Source organism: Pogona vitticeps, chromosome 7 (genome assembly GCF_051106095.1).
Source record: "Pogona vitticeps strain Pit_001003342236 chromosome 7, PviZW2.1, whole genome shotgun sequence".
Lineage (NCBI taxonomy): Eukaryota > Metazoa > Chordata > Lepidosauria > Squamata > Agamidae > Pogona > Pogona vitticeps.
The window spans coordinates 21,691,780-21,709,023 of NC_135789.1; the positions used below are offsets into that span (position 1 = coordinate 21,691,780).

A 17,244-nucleotide genomic window follows, 5' to 3' on the forward strand; every position below is an offset into this window, starting at 1 on the left:
GTCTCATGGCGCCCGAGGGTAGAACGAACGGGTGGAAACTCATCAGAGGGACATCAAACTTGGAACTAAGGAATTTCCTGACGGTAGGCCAGATAGGCGGGGTATAAATTAAATAAATAAATAAATAAAGCAGTGGAACGGCTTGCCTCCTGACATGGTGGGTGCCCCATGGCTGGAGGTGTTCAAGAAAAGTTTGGGCAGCCATCTGTCCGGGATGGGACGAGGTCTCCTGCCTTGGGCCCCAGAGGGTTGGACTAGATGACCCCCAAGGTCCCTTCCACCCTAAGACAATTCTATGATATAATGGAGTGTGACGTGCCTTTTCCTCTGTTCTACAGGGCTTGTGTGTGGATTTTTTTTTGAGTTTTTTTTTCTTCTTTTAATTAGCAGACTGCACCACCGATAAGGAAAAGCGTGGGCTCTCTACCACCTCATGGTGTTCTGGCTTGAGAAGGGACAGTATTTCCTGAATGTATTAAATTGTGAATCCCATGAATTTCTCACCCACCTCTGTAGTGGAGCCACCGTGCTGCTCCCCACATGAGCTCATATGTTTTATTCCACTTTGGTTGCAACCCAAAAATCACATCCCAGCCAATACAAAAGAAGAAACACAAGAATCCTCCCAAGGAAGCTTAATCTCCCCGATGTGGACCAAACAAACCTGCATTATATTAACTTTTGTGGGGGGGGGGGGGATGTTCTGTCCTTTGTCACTTTTGATTTGTGTCATTTTGCTGTCAGGTGCTGTAAGGTCACCTCTTGATGCCTGGCAACCGTATGAATGAGTGATCTCCAGAATGTCCTGAAGGGCCCCGATCCACCCACACCCACACCCCATGATGGGCAGGCAAACCAGGCGGCCGGCAGTTCCCTTTTCTTTATTTGCCAACATTCACATATAGACACTTTAAACGACATTTAAGGTACATTCTGAGACGGCGGCGCGCTTTACAAGGTGGTCCGGCGCCTTCCCAGAGAGACGGATTTACTTGAGACACATCACACCCCCAAAAATACAGGACACAGAGAGAAGGAAGAGGACGCGCTGCTGCCAAGCCCTTTTTTTCCCCCTTAATGCCCCACCTTCTGCGGCTCGTGGGGCACCGACACCAAACTGGCGGGGGGGGGTGGATGCCGTGGGGCCCTTCTCCCACCCAGGACAGGGGAAAGGCACCCATCGGTTCTCCCTGGCGGGCAAAGGAGCATAACTCAACCCGTGGCCTGGGATCATTCCTGGGCCACCGGAGAAGACACAGACGGGAGGCACGTTCTGCGTCGAGAAAGCCAGGATCACCTGCATAATGAGGAGACAGCAGGACAAATACAAACGGAGAGAGAAGAACCCAAGACAAGGAGGAGAAAACGCCCTGGCTTTCCCACCTGGTTCAGCCCGAACACTACCGACGCTTCAGGTTCCGGAGAAAAGCCCTGTTTCCTTCCCTTCTCATTTTTCCATCTGAGTGGAATCGGGACCGTCCGCTTGAAGCTGCCTTCCCGGTTTTTTCCAGGACAGCGGAAATTGACGGAGTAGAGGCCACAAGAAGGTTGGGGTCTGAATGCTGCTGCAGAGTCTACGCCGGTGCCCTGCCACAGACCTCGAAGCTGGCGCCGTGCGATGACGAGTCCCCAGTTTCAGCTGCAGGGCCTTGCTTCAGGCAGGGAAACACTGGTCACCCTCGGCGGCAGTATTTACACACCAGTTCGCCAGACAACTTGGAAGGGTTGGGGGAAGAGACGACCAGCGCTCCCCCCCCCGCCACCGGACAGAGCAGAGGAGGGATCACAGAAGAACTGGGGGGGGGGAGAGGAGGCAAGAGAGCAAGAGTGTGCGCTCGTGTGGAAGAAAAAGGGGGGCCCCAGGCTCACTCGGTCTTCGGGCGCTTGTCTTGGAACTTCTGGTGAACGACCCGCAACGTGGTGAAGAAGTTGCCGGCGAAGAGGACGAAGAAGGGCAGGCCGCACATCACCACCTGCCGGAGGAAGGAAGCCCGTGGGCGAGAGTTTGCTTGGCCAGGAAAAAAAGGAACCCACCCCTCCCCAAGCGGAATTGGTGGTGGGGACGCTGGAGGGAGCCCGACGGCCCCAGAGGGGGCTGAAGTGAACAAAAGGGGCAGAAAAATCAGGAGCCCAGGGGCAGTCGGCCTGGGCGCCTGCCGCCTGCGCTGCGGGATTCTGCCTGCCTCGCCGTGCTGTTAGAAACCGAGGGTCAGCCTCAAAACCCCAAGCTTTCAAACGTTTCCATTGGAAAGACGTTGTCCGGCTCAAAAGGAAGCCCCACGGGGCCCCGTCCGATGGCTCCCTTCTCCTGGAAGGCAGGAGGGGACCACCGATGGCGCTGTCCTCGTTCTGGAGAAATAAAAAAAAATCCCTCCACCTCAAACCCACCTTATCCCGTGGTCTGAAGGAAGTCCTTTCGGCCCAAACAGGAAAGGAGCTGGGTTAGTTTCACGCCCTGGGCGTGCCGTTCTTCCGAGAGCTGGAAGGAACCCGAAACACACACCCCCGCCCCGCAAAGAGGCTCCCTGCTTCGATCCCGTGGGCATGAAATGAAGAAGGCTCTTTCCAAATTAATCCGCCGTTCCTTGGGCAGAGTCAGGGTCTCACCTGGTCTTTGTGACTCTGCCGCCCTGGCCTTGTTCCTCTGCTGGCCCGAGAGCCTCCCCTCTGACTGGTTTCCTACAGTGTGTGTGTGTGTGTGTGTGTCTGTGTTTGTGTGAACATTTGTAGACCACCAAGAGTGGATGAAGCGTTCCCCTCCAGCCCCCCAGCCCTCTGTGGCCTCTCACAGAGTCACCCCCCCTCTTACTGCCTGTTGCTTTTCTGCAGCCCCAGGCTTGGCTTCTGGCAGGAGGGGGGGGGAGAGAGAGAGAGAGAGAAAGAATCTCTCCTAGTCCCGCAGCAAGAGATCTCCTCCCCGTCTTAAAAGTGGAGAGGCTCCCCTTGTTCTCTCAGGGCTGGCCTCCTCGCCTCACCCACCCAGCCTTTCCCTTACCTGCCATTCCTTGCATTCCGGATGCCGGGCCAGCTGGAAGAGGGTGATGGCGTTGTAAAGCTGCCAAAACTGCCCAACAGCAAGAGGAGAGAGAGAGAGAGGCTTTATTGTTGTTGCTTTTTACAACATCATACACAACATCAACGATGTTTCGGGGCTCAAGCCAGAAAAACTTGGCGGGCGGGGGGGGACACCGAGGCAAGGGTCAAGAAGAAAAAGAGCCCAGCACCCAAACCGACCCCTTTGGGCTGAGCCAGGAAGGGCTGGAGCCTGCAGGAGATCAGCAGAGTGGAGCGCTCTGGCTTCTGGAGCCTCGTGGTTTCAGCTGCACTACTGCAGCCGAGACTCTGCTCACGGCCCGGCGTTCAATCCCAGGGAGCCGCTCTATCCTTCTGAGGTCAGTAAATTACTGGGGAAGGGTGGCGAGCATAAGGTAGTCTCAGTAGTTACTGTATTTTTCCGTGTTGTATAAGACTATACTTTTGTTTAAAATCTTTAGAATAAAAATTGAGGCTCGTCTTATACACGGAAGTAAAGCTGAGGAGAGAACAAAAACAAGTGGAGGGGAATGCAGGGATCAAAGCGATCCTGCAGCGTTTTGATCCCGTTCCTCCTACACTTGCTAATTAGCTTCCAGGGGAAAACTGGGGGCATCCGTTCCCATCAGCCCCAAATCCAGGGTGAGCCTGTCCAGACAAAGGGGACCTGGGGGTCCCTCAACACCTCAAAGGCCAGCCAGGGTGTCCCCCAGCCTGGCAGGGCATGCCTCACCCCGCAACCCCCTTTCATGGGAACCTGTGAAAGGGTCCTGGGTGCGAAACCCGCTCCTCCTCCACCGCTGCCCTTGAGGCCCTCTTTTCCGCCGAGGCTGCGGGTCTCTTACCTGGCCAAAGAACAGGAATGGAAGCAGGAAAGTGAGGCCGCGCCACATCCAGGACTGGAAGCCCTCTGTTGGGAGGAGACGCAGGATCAAGGATCTCACCATCACCCAGAGCCGCGGGGGGGGGGGGGGGAAACGACACCAGAGGTCCACTGCCCGAAAGGCTTCACTGTCTCACAGTGGGGTTTTCTGCCTTTTCCTTTCCCACTCTCATTGCGCAGCTTCTTCCCGCAAAACCCAGCCCCTCGTTCCTTAGGTCCCACACAGAAACAACGGATGCCATCCTGCGCAGGGCCCCTTTTCTGCACCCAGCGTGTACCGTGCTTTCTGATGGAGAAGACCTTGAACCCCTGGTCCCTGAAGTCTGTGTGTTGTCTGGTATTTTTGCACCTCTGTGTTGCTCCGGCCCGTGCCAGGCCCCTAGACCGGTCGGCTTCAGAGGCTCGTGCCCCATTCCCCCTCCCGGCTGACCCTCAAACACCCCTTTGAGCTAAAGCCGAGTCTCGGATCTGCAGATTACGAAGGCTGAGCTCGAGAGGGTATCTCTCTCTCTCTCTCCCCCTTTCTGTCCCATCATTTTTTTCCCTGTGCTTATGCAAGCCGCAGGAATCAGAACCACCTACAGATCTACCACAACTGATCGGGAGATCAGCCAGCGAGGCACCCCCCCAAAAAAAACTTTCTCTCTCAGCTCTGTTTCAAAGTCTTCAGAGCAAAAGTGGCTTTCAAAGTTCGATAAAAGAGAACAGCAGTTTGAAGGGATACACAGAAGAAGAGCCGGCGTGTCGGTTCGGTCCAGGGGCTTGTTCACGGCAGTATCGGAAATTCACAGCGGACAATCACGGTCTATAAGGGGAAGCAGGACCGTGGGGTCCACCGACCCCCTCCTGCTTGTGCTCCCCAGTGAACCACCTCTAATAAACAGCTGTCACGACAGCTAGGAGCACCTTCTGAAACCCAGATCACCAGGGAGCTTTGCTCCATCTTGGTGCTTAGATTTTTAGCGGCAACACATCCCGGAATCATGACGTTGGAAGGAGCCTCAAAGGCCATCGAGTCCAACTCCCTGCTCAAGGCAGGAATCCGAATCTAACCAAGTGGCTGACCAATTTTTTCTTGAAGGCCTCCGGCGTTGGAGCGCTCACCACTTCCCAAGATCATGGCTTTCCTTGTCGTACTGCTCTAAGAGTTAGGAAGTTTTTCTAAATCTGGTTTCCTGCAATTTGAGCCCATGGTTGTGTGTCCTGCACTCTGGAAGGATCAAGAACAGATCCTGCCTCTCCTCTGGATGACAGCCTTTCAATCCTCACAATGATTGGGGGGGGGGGTTTGCTCTTTTCCCTCTCACCTGAGGAAACTCAGCTGCCCTGATTCTGCAGAAGAGGGCCGAGAAAGCCACAAACGCCCACTTACCCACCGTGAGGTCCATGTTGTGCCGCTCCCCAAGGGCCCTGAGCCGATACAGGCAGCCACTTTGGTAGTAATACTGGAGGAACTGGACAAAGCCTGACAAAAGAAGAGAAGACAAGAGTGTGGAAAACTAAGGAGGATGCTGATTCCCTATCCTTCAGGTGGGGAATCCGAGCTCTGCCCCGCGGATGCAGAAAACTGCAGAAATAGCGGATTTTATATGGACTGCCTCGCTTTCTGGCTTTCTCTAGTGGCCAGTTCTGGTAAATACACCCTGGAAAATACATCTAAATATGTGTTTGTTTAATTTAATATCTTCAGGCAGCTGATAAATAAGTCTGCAGATACAGATCCCATGGATATGAGGGCCCCACTATATTATCTGAGTGTTTGAGATCCAGCTTGTCAGATGATAGAGGAAAAAAAGCTCTCGTTGTATCAAAGGACTAAATGGATTCCTTTCAAGTTCCTACTTTTATATGAGTTCTGGAGATCTCTTGAAAAGGAAAATGGCATTAGGACCATCACCCACTTTTATGTTTTCTGCATTTCCATCCACCTGTATCTTCCATCCCCTAAATCGTGCGTCAAAGCAGCCTGTCGTCTCTGGTAACACCACCCCACGGCATTTAGGGGCCGAAACGGGTCTAAATGAGCCATCGCCTGACAACTTCTCCAGACAGACGCACAGCTCTCGGACCTGTTGCCTGAACTGAGAATTGAACACTTGTGCCAAGGCGGCTCTTGGTTCCTTCTAGATGCTTCAGACTACAACCCAGGGCCCCATCGGGCTGGCTGGGGATGATGGGTCCCGCAGTGGGAAGCCCTTGAAGGGCTTGAAGCCGTGACTACTCCACATTCAACCGAAATCTGGCTTCCGTGTCCTGCACTCTGGGAAGATCGAGGGTTTGCTGATCCTTTGCCACCCCCGCCCCCAACGCTTCCACTCCGAGCTGGTCTGCTTACTCTGGTACATGGAGAAGGTGAGGAACTGGTTCCGAAACATGTGGTACATCAGCCCGTCTGGCCTGCAAAAAAAAGGGATCGGAAACAACAGAAGGAAAGAGAGAGAGAGAGAGATTTACTGTAGGAGAATTGGCAAGAACGGCCACCGGTGGCTGTGTTCATGCACCCTTCCACCCCCCACAGAGCCACCTCCGACAGGCACAAGAGGCTACAGGCGGAAACTCACCAGGTCAGCATGACTCCCGAGAGGAAGGTGGAGATGTAATGATGGAAAACCCACCAGCCTTTAATCCTGGAGGGGGAAAAAAGGAACCGGCACAAGATGGAGGGAGAGTCTTTTTCACAAACGAGTGTCTCTCATACCGCAAGGCTCAACATACTTTGGGAGCCCATGTTTTACTTCTTCCCTGCGTGTTGGCAGAAGAACGCCGGCCACCTGGTGTACCTTAGCCATGCTCAAAGGTTCTCCCTTAGGAAAAGGAGAGGATCAGCCAGCGAGAGCTGGGTTATGGCAGAGCCACCGTGATAGTCTTGCGGCCAGTTGGCCCATAAGCTGCAGCCCAAAGCTGGCTGGGAGAAAGTGTGTGTGTGTGTGTGTGTGTGTGTGTGTGTGTGTGTGTGTGTGTGTGTGTGTGTGTGTGTGTGTGTGTGTGTGTGTGTGTGTGTGTTGTATAACTGCTGGCAGCCATGGTGGCTCTGGCATTCTGGAAAGCATGGTCTAAAAAGGAAGTGTTTCCCCCTGTAGATGGATAGGGACCAGCACAATGCCTTTCGTTGCTAGAAAGAGGACAAGATGGAGCTTCCCACTTTCCACACCCACCGAAGGTGCCAAGAGTCTCATTGAGACATCCTCTCCCACTGCAACAGAGAGTTGCAGGGCGAGTTGCCTCTGGTGGGTGGGAGCCACCTGGTTTTTGCTGCCTGAGGCCTCCTCCCCACTGTTCTGCCTAAGGGCAAAACTCCGACATCTCACCAGAACCCAAGCCTGCAAAGGGGAGGGGGAGATCCCAGGATCTCTCATAAGAAGGCTTTCGAGATGTAGGGCTGGGGGAGACCGAGAACCGCTCAAAGCTGATGGCCACCCTGGCAGCCCAGCCCGGGGGGGCTCTTAAAGGGAAGCAGTGATGGCTCTGGGCACAGGAGGGTTACTCACTTGGAGCCGTTGTTGATCAGGATGCTCTCCCGGATGGTCAGAGTGCAGTAATACCAGACCAGGAGGAAATTGAAGACGGCATCGGTCACCCTGTTGCGAGGCAGTGAAACAGCGAGAGGCATCAGATGGGGCCAGCCTGTGGGCTAACAATTCTGGGTGCTGTCAGTCCATCTCTCCTTGGTCGGGTACGAACGGCTTCTCCACGACAAGACACTCCATTACGAGTAAGACAGCTGGGCAGAATCCTTGGGAGCTTGATTGCTATGCTATTGCTGCTCACTCTGCTATGTGTTATGGCTGACTTTATTTATAGTTGGACCCCCGTATCCATGGGGCATTGGTTCCAAGCCTCCACAGATGATGAAAACTGCAGATAATAGTGATTGCTATAGTACATAACATGGTAAAAGAAAAACCCCAGAAATATGTATTTTCACCATGTATTACCAGAATTGGCCACTAGAGAGAGCTGGAAACCATGCTATGTATTTGTCAACAATAATATATTTCATGGTCTCTGGTTTCCTCTAGTGGCCAGTTCTGGTAAATACATCATGAAAATATGTATTTCTAGTTTTTTCTTTTAATACAGTGGTGCCCCGCATAGCGACGATAATCCGTGCAGCAAAAATTGCTGCAAAGCGATTTCGTCGATATGCGGTTTTAAAAAGCCCATAGGGATGCACTGAAACCCCTTCAATGCGTTCCTATGGGCTTAAAACTCACCTTTAAGCGAAAATCCTCCATAAGGCGGCCATTTTCGCTGCCCGGTAAGCGAGGAATCCGGGCGAAAACACAGCGGGCAGCCATATTTTTTTACCCAGCGGCCATTTTGGAACCGCCGATCAGCTGTTGGAAAATCATTGCTATGCGATGATTGGTATGCGAAACGGTACCAATCATCGCAAAGCGATTTTTTCCTATCTAAACCATCGCAATGCGATCACAAAAGCAATCGCAAAAAATTCATTGCTATGCGGATTCGTCGTTAAACGGGGCGCCTGTTAAGCGAGGCACCACTGTATTTTTAATATTTTCAATCCATGGATAAGTGAAAACATTGATAATGATCCTGTAGATCATACTGTATATATGCATATATATGTGTGTGTGTGTGTGTGTGTGTGTATTTATTTATTTTAAAAATGTCTACCTTGACGATCTAGGGGCTAGGACACTACTTTAGGCGGCTCACGACCAAAAACATCAACATAACATAAAATGTAGTAAGAAGCGTAAGTTAAAACAGTGAACAGAAAAAGGAACCCTCACTATATCTAAAGACCTAAGCCGACATGATAGAGGGTGGCAAAATCAATGTAAATTCACCCATAAACACCATAGCAACAGTAATTAAAAGAAGTAACATTAAATAGGAACAAGACTGTAGAAAGCCTAAGTAAAAAAAAGTACAGTGGTGCCTCGCTTAACGAGTGCACTGTACAACGACGAAATTGCATAGCGATTGGGATCGCTAATGCGATCGCTCAACGAGCTTTAGATAGGGCGAAACTCGCTTTGCGAAGATCGGTAAGCGTTTCACTTACCGATCTTCGCAAAACAAAGCCCCGACGATCAGCTGTTCAGCGGACAAAATGGCCGCCGGAAGCCCCAAAATAGCTGCATGCAGTGTTTTCGCGCCCTCCCCTCGCTTAACGAGGGCGCGAAAATGGCTGCTGGCCATAGGAAACTTCGCTGAACGGTAAGTAAAGGAGCCTTTTGGAACGCATTAAACGATGTTTAATGCATTCCAATTGCTTTCCCTGTCCCGTTCAGCAATGTTTCGCTATAGCGAAGGTTAATCCAGAACGGATTAACCTCGCTATGCGAGGCACCACTGTACTTGTTTTCTAAAGCTGACGAGGGTAGGAGCCTGACACATCGCCACTGGAAGGAAGTTCCACAACATGGTGGCCACCACCGAGAAGACCCCATTTCTGGTTGTAGAACCGTGGGGTGGCCATCCATAGTCAGATAAATCGACGGTAAGCAGTTCTCTTGTATTTCACACTTGAGAATCATCATTAGAGCGACACACGGATCTGTGTCTTCCTTGACCCACCATCTACACGGTGTTGGAGGCGGCGATTCACAACACCCTCAAGTGTCCCATTAAGAGCATAACAGGATGTGCTAAATACTCTGTGTGTGTGTGTGTGTGTCTAGTAGACTTCCACACCTCATGGATTGTGTCCTTGTGCTTCAAGGTTCAAGGTAACATCTCCCTATAAAAGAGTCGCTCCCGAGTGGAAGACTGACCTGGAATTTAGCAGGAACCGGCAGGTAAAGGAGATGATCAGCAGGATGATGGTGAGGTAGAGCTTGAACTTCTCATATTCATCTTTGTAGGCAAACCTGGAGGGGGGGGAGAAATCAAGACACATGAGGGCCAGGCTTTGACACCCCCACGCCAGCCTCGGTTCTAGCTTCCTCTCTCAGGGTCTTGGGACCCAGACATCTTCAGGACTGGCCCAGTTGGTATAACTTGTGAAGAAACCGAAACCGCGCATAAAAACATACTAGTCCTCACCGAGGACGACACACGTGAGCAGGGAAACCGACGACATGGAACAGAGCACTTACTTGGCTTGTTTGCTGAGCAGAGTGACATTCACGTTCCCCAGCACGAGGCTCAGGTACAACCTGGATCGTGGCAGAAAGGAGGGAAAGATCACGCGCCTGTTCAAGGCCACACCTGGCACCTCGGGAGGGGGGGGCGGTTTCCTACTCTCCACGGGAGTCCCGAGTTCCTGGGCTGCTGGTCAGCCTCGCCAGTGGCAATAGCGTGGCCCGTTTCGGGTGGCATTTCTAGCTCTCCTCAGCCACAGCTCAGAAGATGATATGCGGGTTGACAGAAGGACCACAACGTTACATGCATGTTCCTCTTGAACGGCAACCACGGAAAGCCGCGGGTGCAGAAATCTACGGTGGGTTGGCTGGACCAAGTATCTTCCCACCTGGGGCGATCAGCAGTCTTCAACTGGGCCATAGAGCCTCCATAGTTAAGGGCAGTGTGACTGATCACCAAAAGAGCAGGACAAAAAAAGCCAGGAAAGGGTGTCTCTGCCTTGCCTGGGTGCTTCTAACACAGCTTGGCGAGCCCCCCCCCTTTGTGCACCTGCAAGGGCCCCTTCCACAGAGTGGATCCATTCTTTTCTCTCCCCACCACCCGGCCGGGGGCTTCAGAGCCCGAGGGACCCTCACCCATTCTTCTTGGGCAAGTAGGCCTCCATTTCAAAGAAGACGTTCTGGCGGTCTTTGATCAGACCCTCCAGTTCCTGGATGGTCTCTCCTCTCTGCTCGGCCTCCTCTCGGTCTGTGAGCGAGGTCTTGCATCTGGCGGGTGGGAGAGAAGGAAAAGTTGCGAGGAGGAGGAGGGAAAAACAATATAATGGCGGCAAATAACCAAGGACGAACACCCCACCGCAGCATCAGACAGAAAGGAGCAGGCTGGGTGGCAACCGTCCCGCGGTCCTCAAACCGAAACGTCCCACCTACAGAGCAGGAAAAACTTCCTTAAAATCAGGAGGGGGTGGCGGAGGGATGCGGGGCCCTTCCAGGTCTTCCTGCCACTACAATTCCCATCGTCCTTCCCCCGAAGGCTACCCTGGCTAAGGGGCCGATGGGAGCTCCAGTCCAGCTAGCAGAACGGAGACTTCCATGGGGATGAGGAATCGTCAACGCTTCATGGCTGACACCCAACATCAACCCAGCGTGGGAGCATGCCAGCATAGATCTCCCCACAGATCCCCACCCCATGGCACGCCCCACGCCGTGGCGGTTTCTCATATACTTCTTTAGGGCCAGAGAGAGTTCCTTCAGTTGCTTCTTCTGCCTCGAGATGCAGCTGGAGATGCCGTCTTGCAACTTGGTCAGTTCCTCAAGCTTCTGCTTGTACAGTCGGTGCGTCTCCTACCCCAAAAGGGAGAAGAACAGCAGAGTTACAAATGAAATAAGCAACGGCCGCTCCTCCCTTTTCTGGCCAGGTCAGTAACTCAGTTACATTACCCTTGTCATGGAAGGAAAAGGAACGTCATTCCCTGTCACATCTGAGTTACTTTTATAGTTAACAAGGTTTGGTGGTTCCAGGGACACGGAGCCTTCCGGTGGGATTTTCTAGGAAATTCATACATACTTCGGTCTCCCCCACTTGCCTGCTTAACTCACACAATGCCCCTGCGAGGTAGGCAAGGCAAAATGAATAGCCCAAGGTCACCCAGTAAGTTTCATGGCTGAGTCAGGATTCGAACCAGGATTGTTTGAGTCCAAGAAATGGATCCCCGTTTCCCACTTCCGTGTGAGCAGCCTTGCTTCAAAACACATACGGCCTCCATGCATTTCTTTGCTCATCCAACCCCTTCCGCGAAATGGCTTCGAAGCCGGTGCCCAGTGAACATAAAATCCACAATAGGCAGCAGTAGATAAAAGTTTGCATGCAGTTATCAAGATGATCTCTTAAGGAAAGGGGAACTCCACCCGGAAGCCGCGTGAGAACAGGTGTGTCTTCAAGGAACACCTTCAAAACAGGGATGGTCCCCGTGAGGGCTGAGATCAGCGGAGAGAGGGCAAAGCTTCCATCTGAAACTCTGCCCGCCTCGCGAGCAAAGCTGGCTGGTCCCATGCCAGCTCCACGTGGAAAGCCTGCTCTGGGTTGCCGCCACCCCCTGCGGGCGGAAGCGTCCGACCGGCTTCCCTCACCCGGAAAAGAAGGGAAGGAGAAAGCGATGGGCCTTGGGACCAGCCAGGGAGCCTCTCTTTCGCAAAGTGCTCATGCTGTGCCTGCCGGTGGTGCCGGGCAACTAAAGACAGAGGGCTGGCTTCCACACAATGTGAGGCGGTCGATGCTGCCTTTTCCCTCCCAGCATGGCTCAACCAGCTGCCAGCTTTCCAAGGCAGAAGAACAAGCTTTCAGCAGGTGCCATACAAATCAGGAACCTTGTGGACTGAGCACCCTTGTTATCCACGGGTTATCTCAAAAGGTGCCTCCCCTCTTATTAGGTCAGGATGGGCAAAGATAGGTGTCCGGACACACGCTCACAACCGTATTTCCGTACAGGGGTGTGGGCACACCTGCCTCCCCTAAGCGGGTGCCCTCGATATTTTAATGCCAACCATCTTGGCTGCTATAAGGAGGGAGGAGAGAGACCATGGGAACTGTAATCCCAGAACCGATTCTATGGATGGAAAGGGATTTCCAAAGGGGTATTTATTTAAAATATTTTACCCCTCCTTTCTCCTTAAAAGGACTCTGTCAGATGGGGTGAGATGAAGGATTGTGGGTGATTACCGTATTTTTCCGTGCCCACATGTATAAGATGCCCCCCACTTTTCTAATCCAAAATTAAGAAATCTAAGTGGGGTTTAGCTAAGTGGGGTTTAGCTTTCCCCTCCACTTGTTTTTGTTCTCTCCTCAGCTTACTTCCGTATATAAGATGACCCTCAATTCTTAGGTCTAAAGATTTTAGACAAAAGTATAGTCTTAAACACGGAAAAATACGGTATATCCTGTCCTCAAGGTAGCAGACGCGGTCCTCACTCAACCCACTTTATTCTCACAACGAGCTTGTGAAATGGGTCAGGCTCAGAGATCCTGACTGGCGCCAGGTAAACCCAGTCTTTCTGCACCAAGCTGAGACTCAAAGCCGGGCGGGCGTCCGGCATTCTCTAAACCCTACAGCTAATAGATGCTGCAGGGGGTGACGCCTTCTACCATCATCCCTGCTCAAGCTGACAGGGGCTGATGGGATCTTGAATCCGACCATCCCCCAAAGGATGGAGGATCAGAAACCTGGTGCACCAAGGGAAAACGGAGGAGGCCTGATCTGGGAAGCCAGAGAACACCCTCCACCTCCGCCTTTCGGGGGCAGAGGATTCTCTCCTGATAAAGGTGTGTGACAATCCCGAGAACAAACCCTTCCTGCCCCTCCCTGGGTATTTATCGTTTCCACAAACACCGTCTTCCCTTGTGATAGAGCTGGCTTCCCCAATCATACACACAGAGCAACAACATTCACTTTATAACGTGCACTTGTTCTGAATGATTTGATTGCAATTTAATCAAAGTTTGTTCCTTTTACTGTTTAACTCCTTATATTTTTATTTCTATTCTTTTTTTAATATTGTGAGCCTCCTTATGGGTAGAAAGGCAGACTATAAGTAAAAAGAAAAAACATAATACCTTCTCGGTGCACCCCTGCCAGCTCCTAACCGGACCTTCCAGGGTGGCGGTCAACCCCCTCCGTTTCCCCATGGCTGTCCCGGTGCCTTCTCCCTATACAGCTCTGCCCCAAAGTCCAAAAACCCAGGGCATCGCCTGTACCACCCTCAACTATTCCCTCACCCATCCTCTTAAACCCCTGTGGGCCAGTTTCCTTGACCCCCCCCGGCTTCCACCACCAATACATTTTGCAAGTTATATGGATCTGTCGCAATTTTGATGGCAAATAACACTTGAACACGACGGTTCTGCAATACTTAGGATGGAAATAAACTTAACTTGGCATCTTCTGCGTGAACTCACCCAGTTCTTTCGAGCCCTGCCTTCCGCAACATCTCTCTTTTCTGATGGTGTTTAATTGTTCTGCAATTTGTTGAAAAAAACGCTCCAGGGTTCTGCATTTTAAAGAGACTGTTCTGAATCCAAAGCATTCAGAGTGAGCCAGAGACCGTGCGATATATATAGAATTTGCCATTAAAATAGTATTTGCTACAATCCACATTTTTCAGCATCCGCGGCAGGGCTTGGAACGGATCCCTTGTGGATTAAAAAAAAAGGCATCCAACCAACAGAATGTGTAATTGGTGGTGGTTCTGATATTGACAGATGCCCCTCCCAAAGCTTGGATCTTAATTCTCCCTTTTCTGCTGGTCCTCGGTTTAGGTTCTGCCTGTCTGCAAGTCCAAAAGCCCACATTCTTCTACACACAGTGGTTCTCATCCTTGGGTAACTCCAAATGTTCTTGGAATTGCCAACTCCGAGGAACCCCAGCCCGCACAGCTGGTGGGGAAGGCTTCTGGGCGTTGCAGTCCAAGAACACCCGGGTTATCCGAGGTTGGGACCCACCGATCTCCAGGACGGGGTGCTCCGTGGATGCTGACGGGTGCAGACCACACAGGCTGAGGCCGTCCACAGGGAGCGTGGATTCTGTGGCTCCGCTCTCGTGCGGCCAGCCCTATTTCCTCCACCAAGGTCAACGGGGGGGGGGGGGGGGGCTCCCTGTGCCACCTGCCACCCAGCATCTATTCAAGTCTGCCTTCTCATCTTCCAAAGGCCTTCCAGGAAATCCTGTGCGTCCGCTGCCTCCCGACCTTGTCCCTTAGAAGGGCACCCAGACAGCATCACGGCAGGTCATTATTCAATTTCCAGCCCCCTACGAATGACCCACCCATTGGGGTGGCAGCAAGGCGGCTTCCCACTGATCATGACCCTAGGAGTGAATGACATCCAAAGGGAGCTGTGGGCCCGAAGTCTCGCAGACTCAAGGCGGTGGCTTCCTTTAGGGAGCCCATCTGTCTCGTGCTGGATGGTCCCCTTTCCCTACTGACTTCCACTTGGGCGAGCAGCATATTCTCTTTCCAGGGAGTCTTTTTCCTTCCTAATGGGCTCAAAAGTACAACAGCCTCCATGTTGTCCTTTTTTTCCCCTTCTAGTGAAAGTTCAGGCATGATTTGATCTAGCTCTCCCTCGTTTGTCTTTCAAGACGGTCTCTGTGGTCCATCAAAGCTGTGCACTCAGACCATATTTTGAATGAACCAATTCTTCTCCTTCTCAGTTTTCTTCACGGCCCGGCCCTCACATCTGTCCACAGGGATAAGGAATAGCACAGAAGGGATGGTTTTGCTCTTGGTCTCCAACAATACATCCTTACTCTTAAGGATTTTTCCTAATACCTTCACAGCTGCCCTTCTGAACCTCAGTCGTCTTCTGAGTTCCTGGCTGCCGTTTCCTCTGGATTTATGATCAAATCAAGGTACAGAAAATCTTTTATCTACTTTGATGTTTTGTTTTTCTTTGTCAAAACTGAAGGTATTCAATTCTACTTGGAGTTGTGATTTTCGTCTACTTAGAGTTCAACTGTATTCCTGCTTTCGTGTTTTCTTCTTCAACCTTCCTCAGCAGCCATTTCAAGTCCTGATTGCCTTCTACCCATAACAGGGTATCCTCTTCCATTACTCATGTCTCTCCCACCAACTTTTGCTCCTCTTTCCTCTGAATCTAATCCAGCTGTTCCCATCACTCTACACCCCTCCCCAACCCTGCCCATCAAACCCTCTCCAGTTCCAACACAAAGCCATGAACAGGAGCACAAAATTCATATTTCAGGGCAGGAAAAGGCCATCTCAGAAGGCAGTGGACTGGAGACTTTTAAAGAGATTGGATGCCCACCTACAATGGATGCTACAGTCATGGATTCCCTGCCCTGAAGGGGGCTGGACTAGATGACCTTCAGTGGCCCTTTCAAGTCAATGCTTAGGGGGTGAACTCCCTCCAGCATGGCTGCTTTGGACCTTGCCAGCGTTGAGTGCTTGTGATTAGTAGCCAGGCGCCGACAGCTTCATCCTCCACCCGCTTTTACTCACTAAGGGCATGCGGAATTTGCACGTGCACCAACACAACATATCCCATGTTGCACCATCCATCACCATACACCGGCTCAAGAAACCGTTGCCCTTTCCCACACAGATGGGGTGGGAAAAGCAAGCATTCTCCTCCTGTCTTCTGCAGGCAGAGGCAAGGCAGACCACAGATGCCTTCTGCACATGCCCAGAGACCTCTTTTTCCTTTGCGCACCCCTGAGAAAGGGACTTCAGACATGCTTCAGGGAACTCTCCACATCACACCCAAGCCAAAGGCTGAAGTTTTTTAAAAAAACAGTCTTTCTCTAAGATTCATACCGAATAGAGCAATTCATTTCAGGATCCCATTCGCACCAGCCATGAAGTTCAGTAGGCGCCTGGGGCCCCTCATTCTCCCCAGCTGGCCTACTTCGCAGGGCAGTGGTAAGGAAAATGGGAGGCAGATGGAGGAAGAAGGAGCACTCTGTACGTGCCCAGAAGCCTGGGCTTCCCGAAGAAAGATACAAACCTGGCGACCGCCAAACAAACAAAATCTTATCTTTTCTACCAGGGCTGAGCAAACGGTGGCCATGGAGATGTTGCCGGACTACAACGCCCAGCATTCCTCACCACTAGCTGTCCTGGCGGGGGCTGATGGGAACTGTAGTCTACCGACATCTGGAGGACCAGATTTTGCCAGCAAAAGGCCAAAGGAAGAAAAAAACAAATAAGGGGGGGGGGGAGAATAGCCTGGCGATGCTCATAGCTGGAGAGAAGCCTAGGCACTCTGCTCAGGCTCAGAGGCACTCTCTCTCCACCCTGAGGCGCCACAGGAAGATGCTAGCTGGGCGTGAGATGGGCTTTGTAGCCCACGGTCTCCGGATAGCAAAGAGACAAGAGGGAGGGAGAGGCGGGGCGCTCTGTACATGCCCAGGGGCACCCCACGGTGGACAAGGCTCCGCCTCTCTTCTCGCCCCCCCGCTCCCCGTGACGTCACTCCCCCTCCCCCCCTTCCCCCTCCCCTCGGGGGAGCCCCCACCTGCACCCGCTGGAAGCCGTCCTGCAGCTCCTCCCAGTCCCTCAGGCACTCGCTGACCGAGGCCCGGCGGTCCATGGCGGCGTCCGAAGCGAGGAGGCGCCCTCCCTCAAGGAAGCAAGGCGGGCGGGCGGGAGGGAGCTAGGGAGGGGCGGGGCCACCGCTCCCGGAAAAAAAAAAGTCGCCTCAGCCAATAGGCTCCTTCGCCCGCCGGCGCCGCGACCCATGAGCGCCGCGGGGAGGCGGGC

At 52.4% G+C, this 17,244-nt stretch overlaps 1 protein-coding gene across 2 annotated transcripts; it reads right to left on the reverse strand.

The window, feature by feature from the left end:
* Nucleotides 1–1,797: 1,797 nt before the first annotated feature.
* TMEM120A (transmembrane protein 120A) lies at nucleotides 1,798–17,152 on the reverse strand. Of its 2 annotated transcripts, none has more exons than XM_072978250.2 (12): nucleotides 17,000–17,152; nucleotides 11,198–11,316; nucleotides 10,609–10,740; nucleotides 9,988–10,047; nucleotides 9,664–9,759; nucleotides 7,405–7,494; nucleotides 6,478–6,543; nucleotides 6,252–6,313; nucleotides 5,289–5,381; nucleotides 3,879–3,943; nucleotides 2,996–3,064; nucleotides 1,798–1,973 (listed from the first exon to the last, which is right to left on the reverse strand). In XM_072978250.2, the coding sequence occupies exons 1-12, from the start codon at nucleotides 17,072–17,074 to the stop codon at nucleotides 1,866–1,868; spliced, it is 1,035 nt and encodes a 344-aa protein (XP_072834351.2). In that variant the 5' UTR covers nucleotides 17,075–17,152; the 3' UTR covers nucleotides 1,798–1,865. The 2 variants fall into 2 exon arrangements, with proteins under 2 accessions (XP_072834351.2, XP_078235500.1); XM_078379374.1 differs by having other exon boundaries at nucleotides 11,159–11,316.
* Nucleotides 17,153–17,244: the final 92 nt, after the last annotated feature.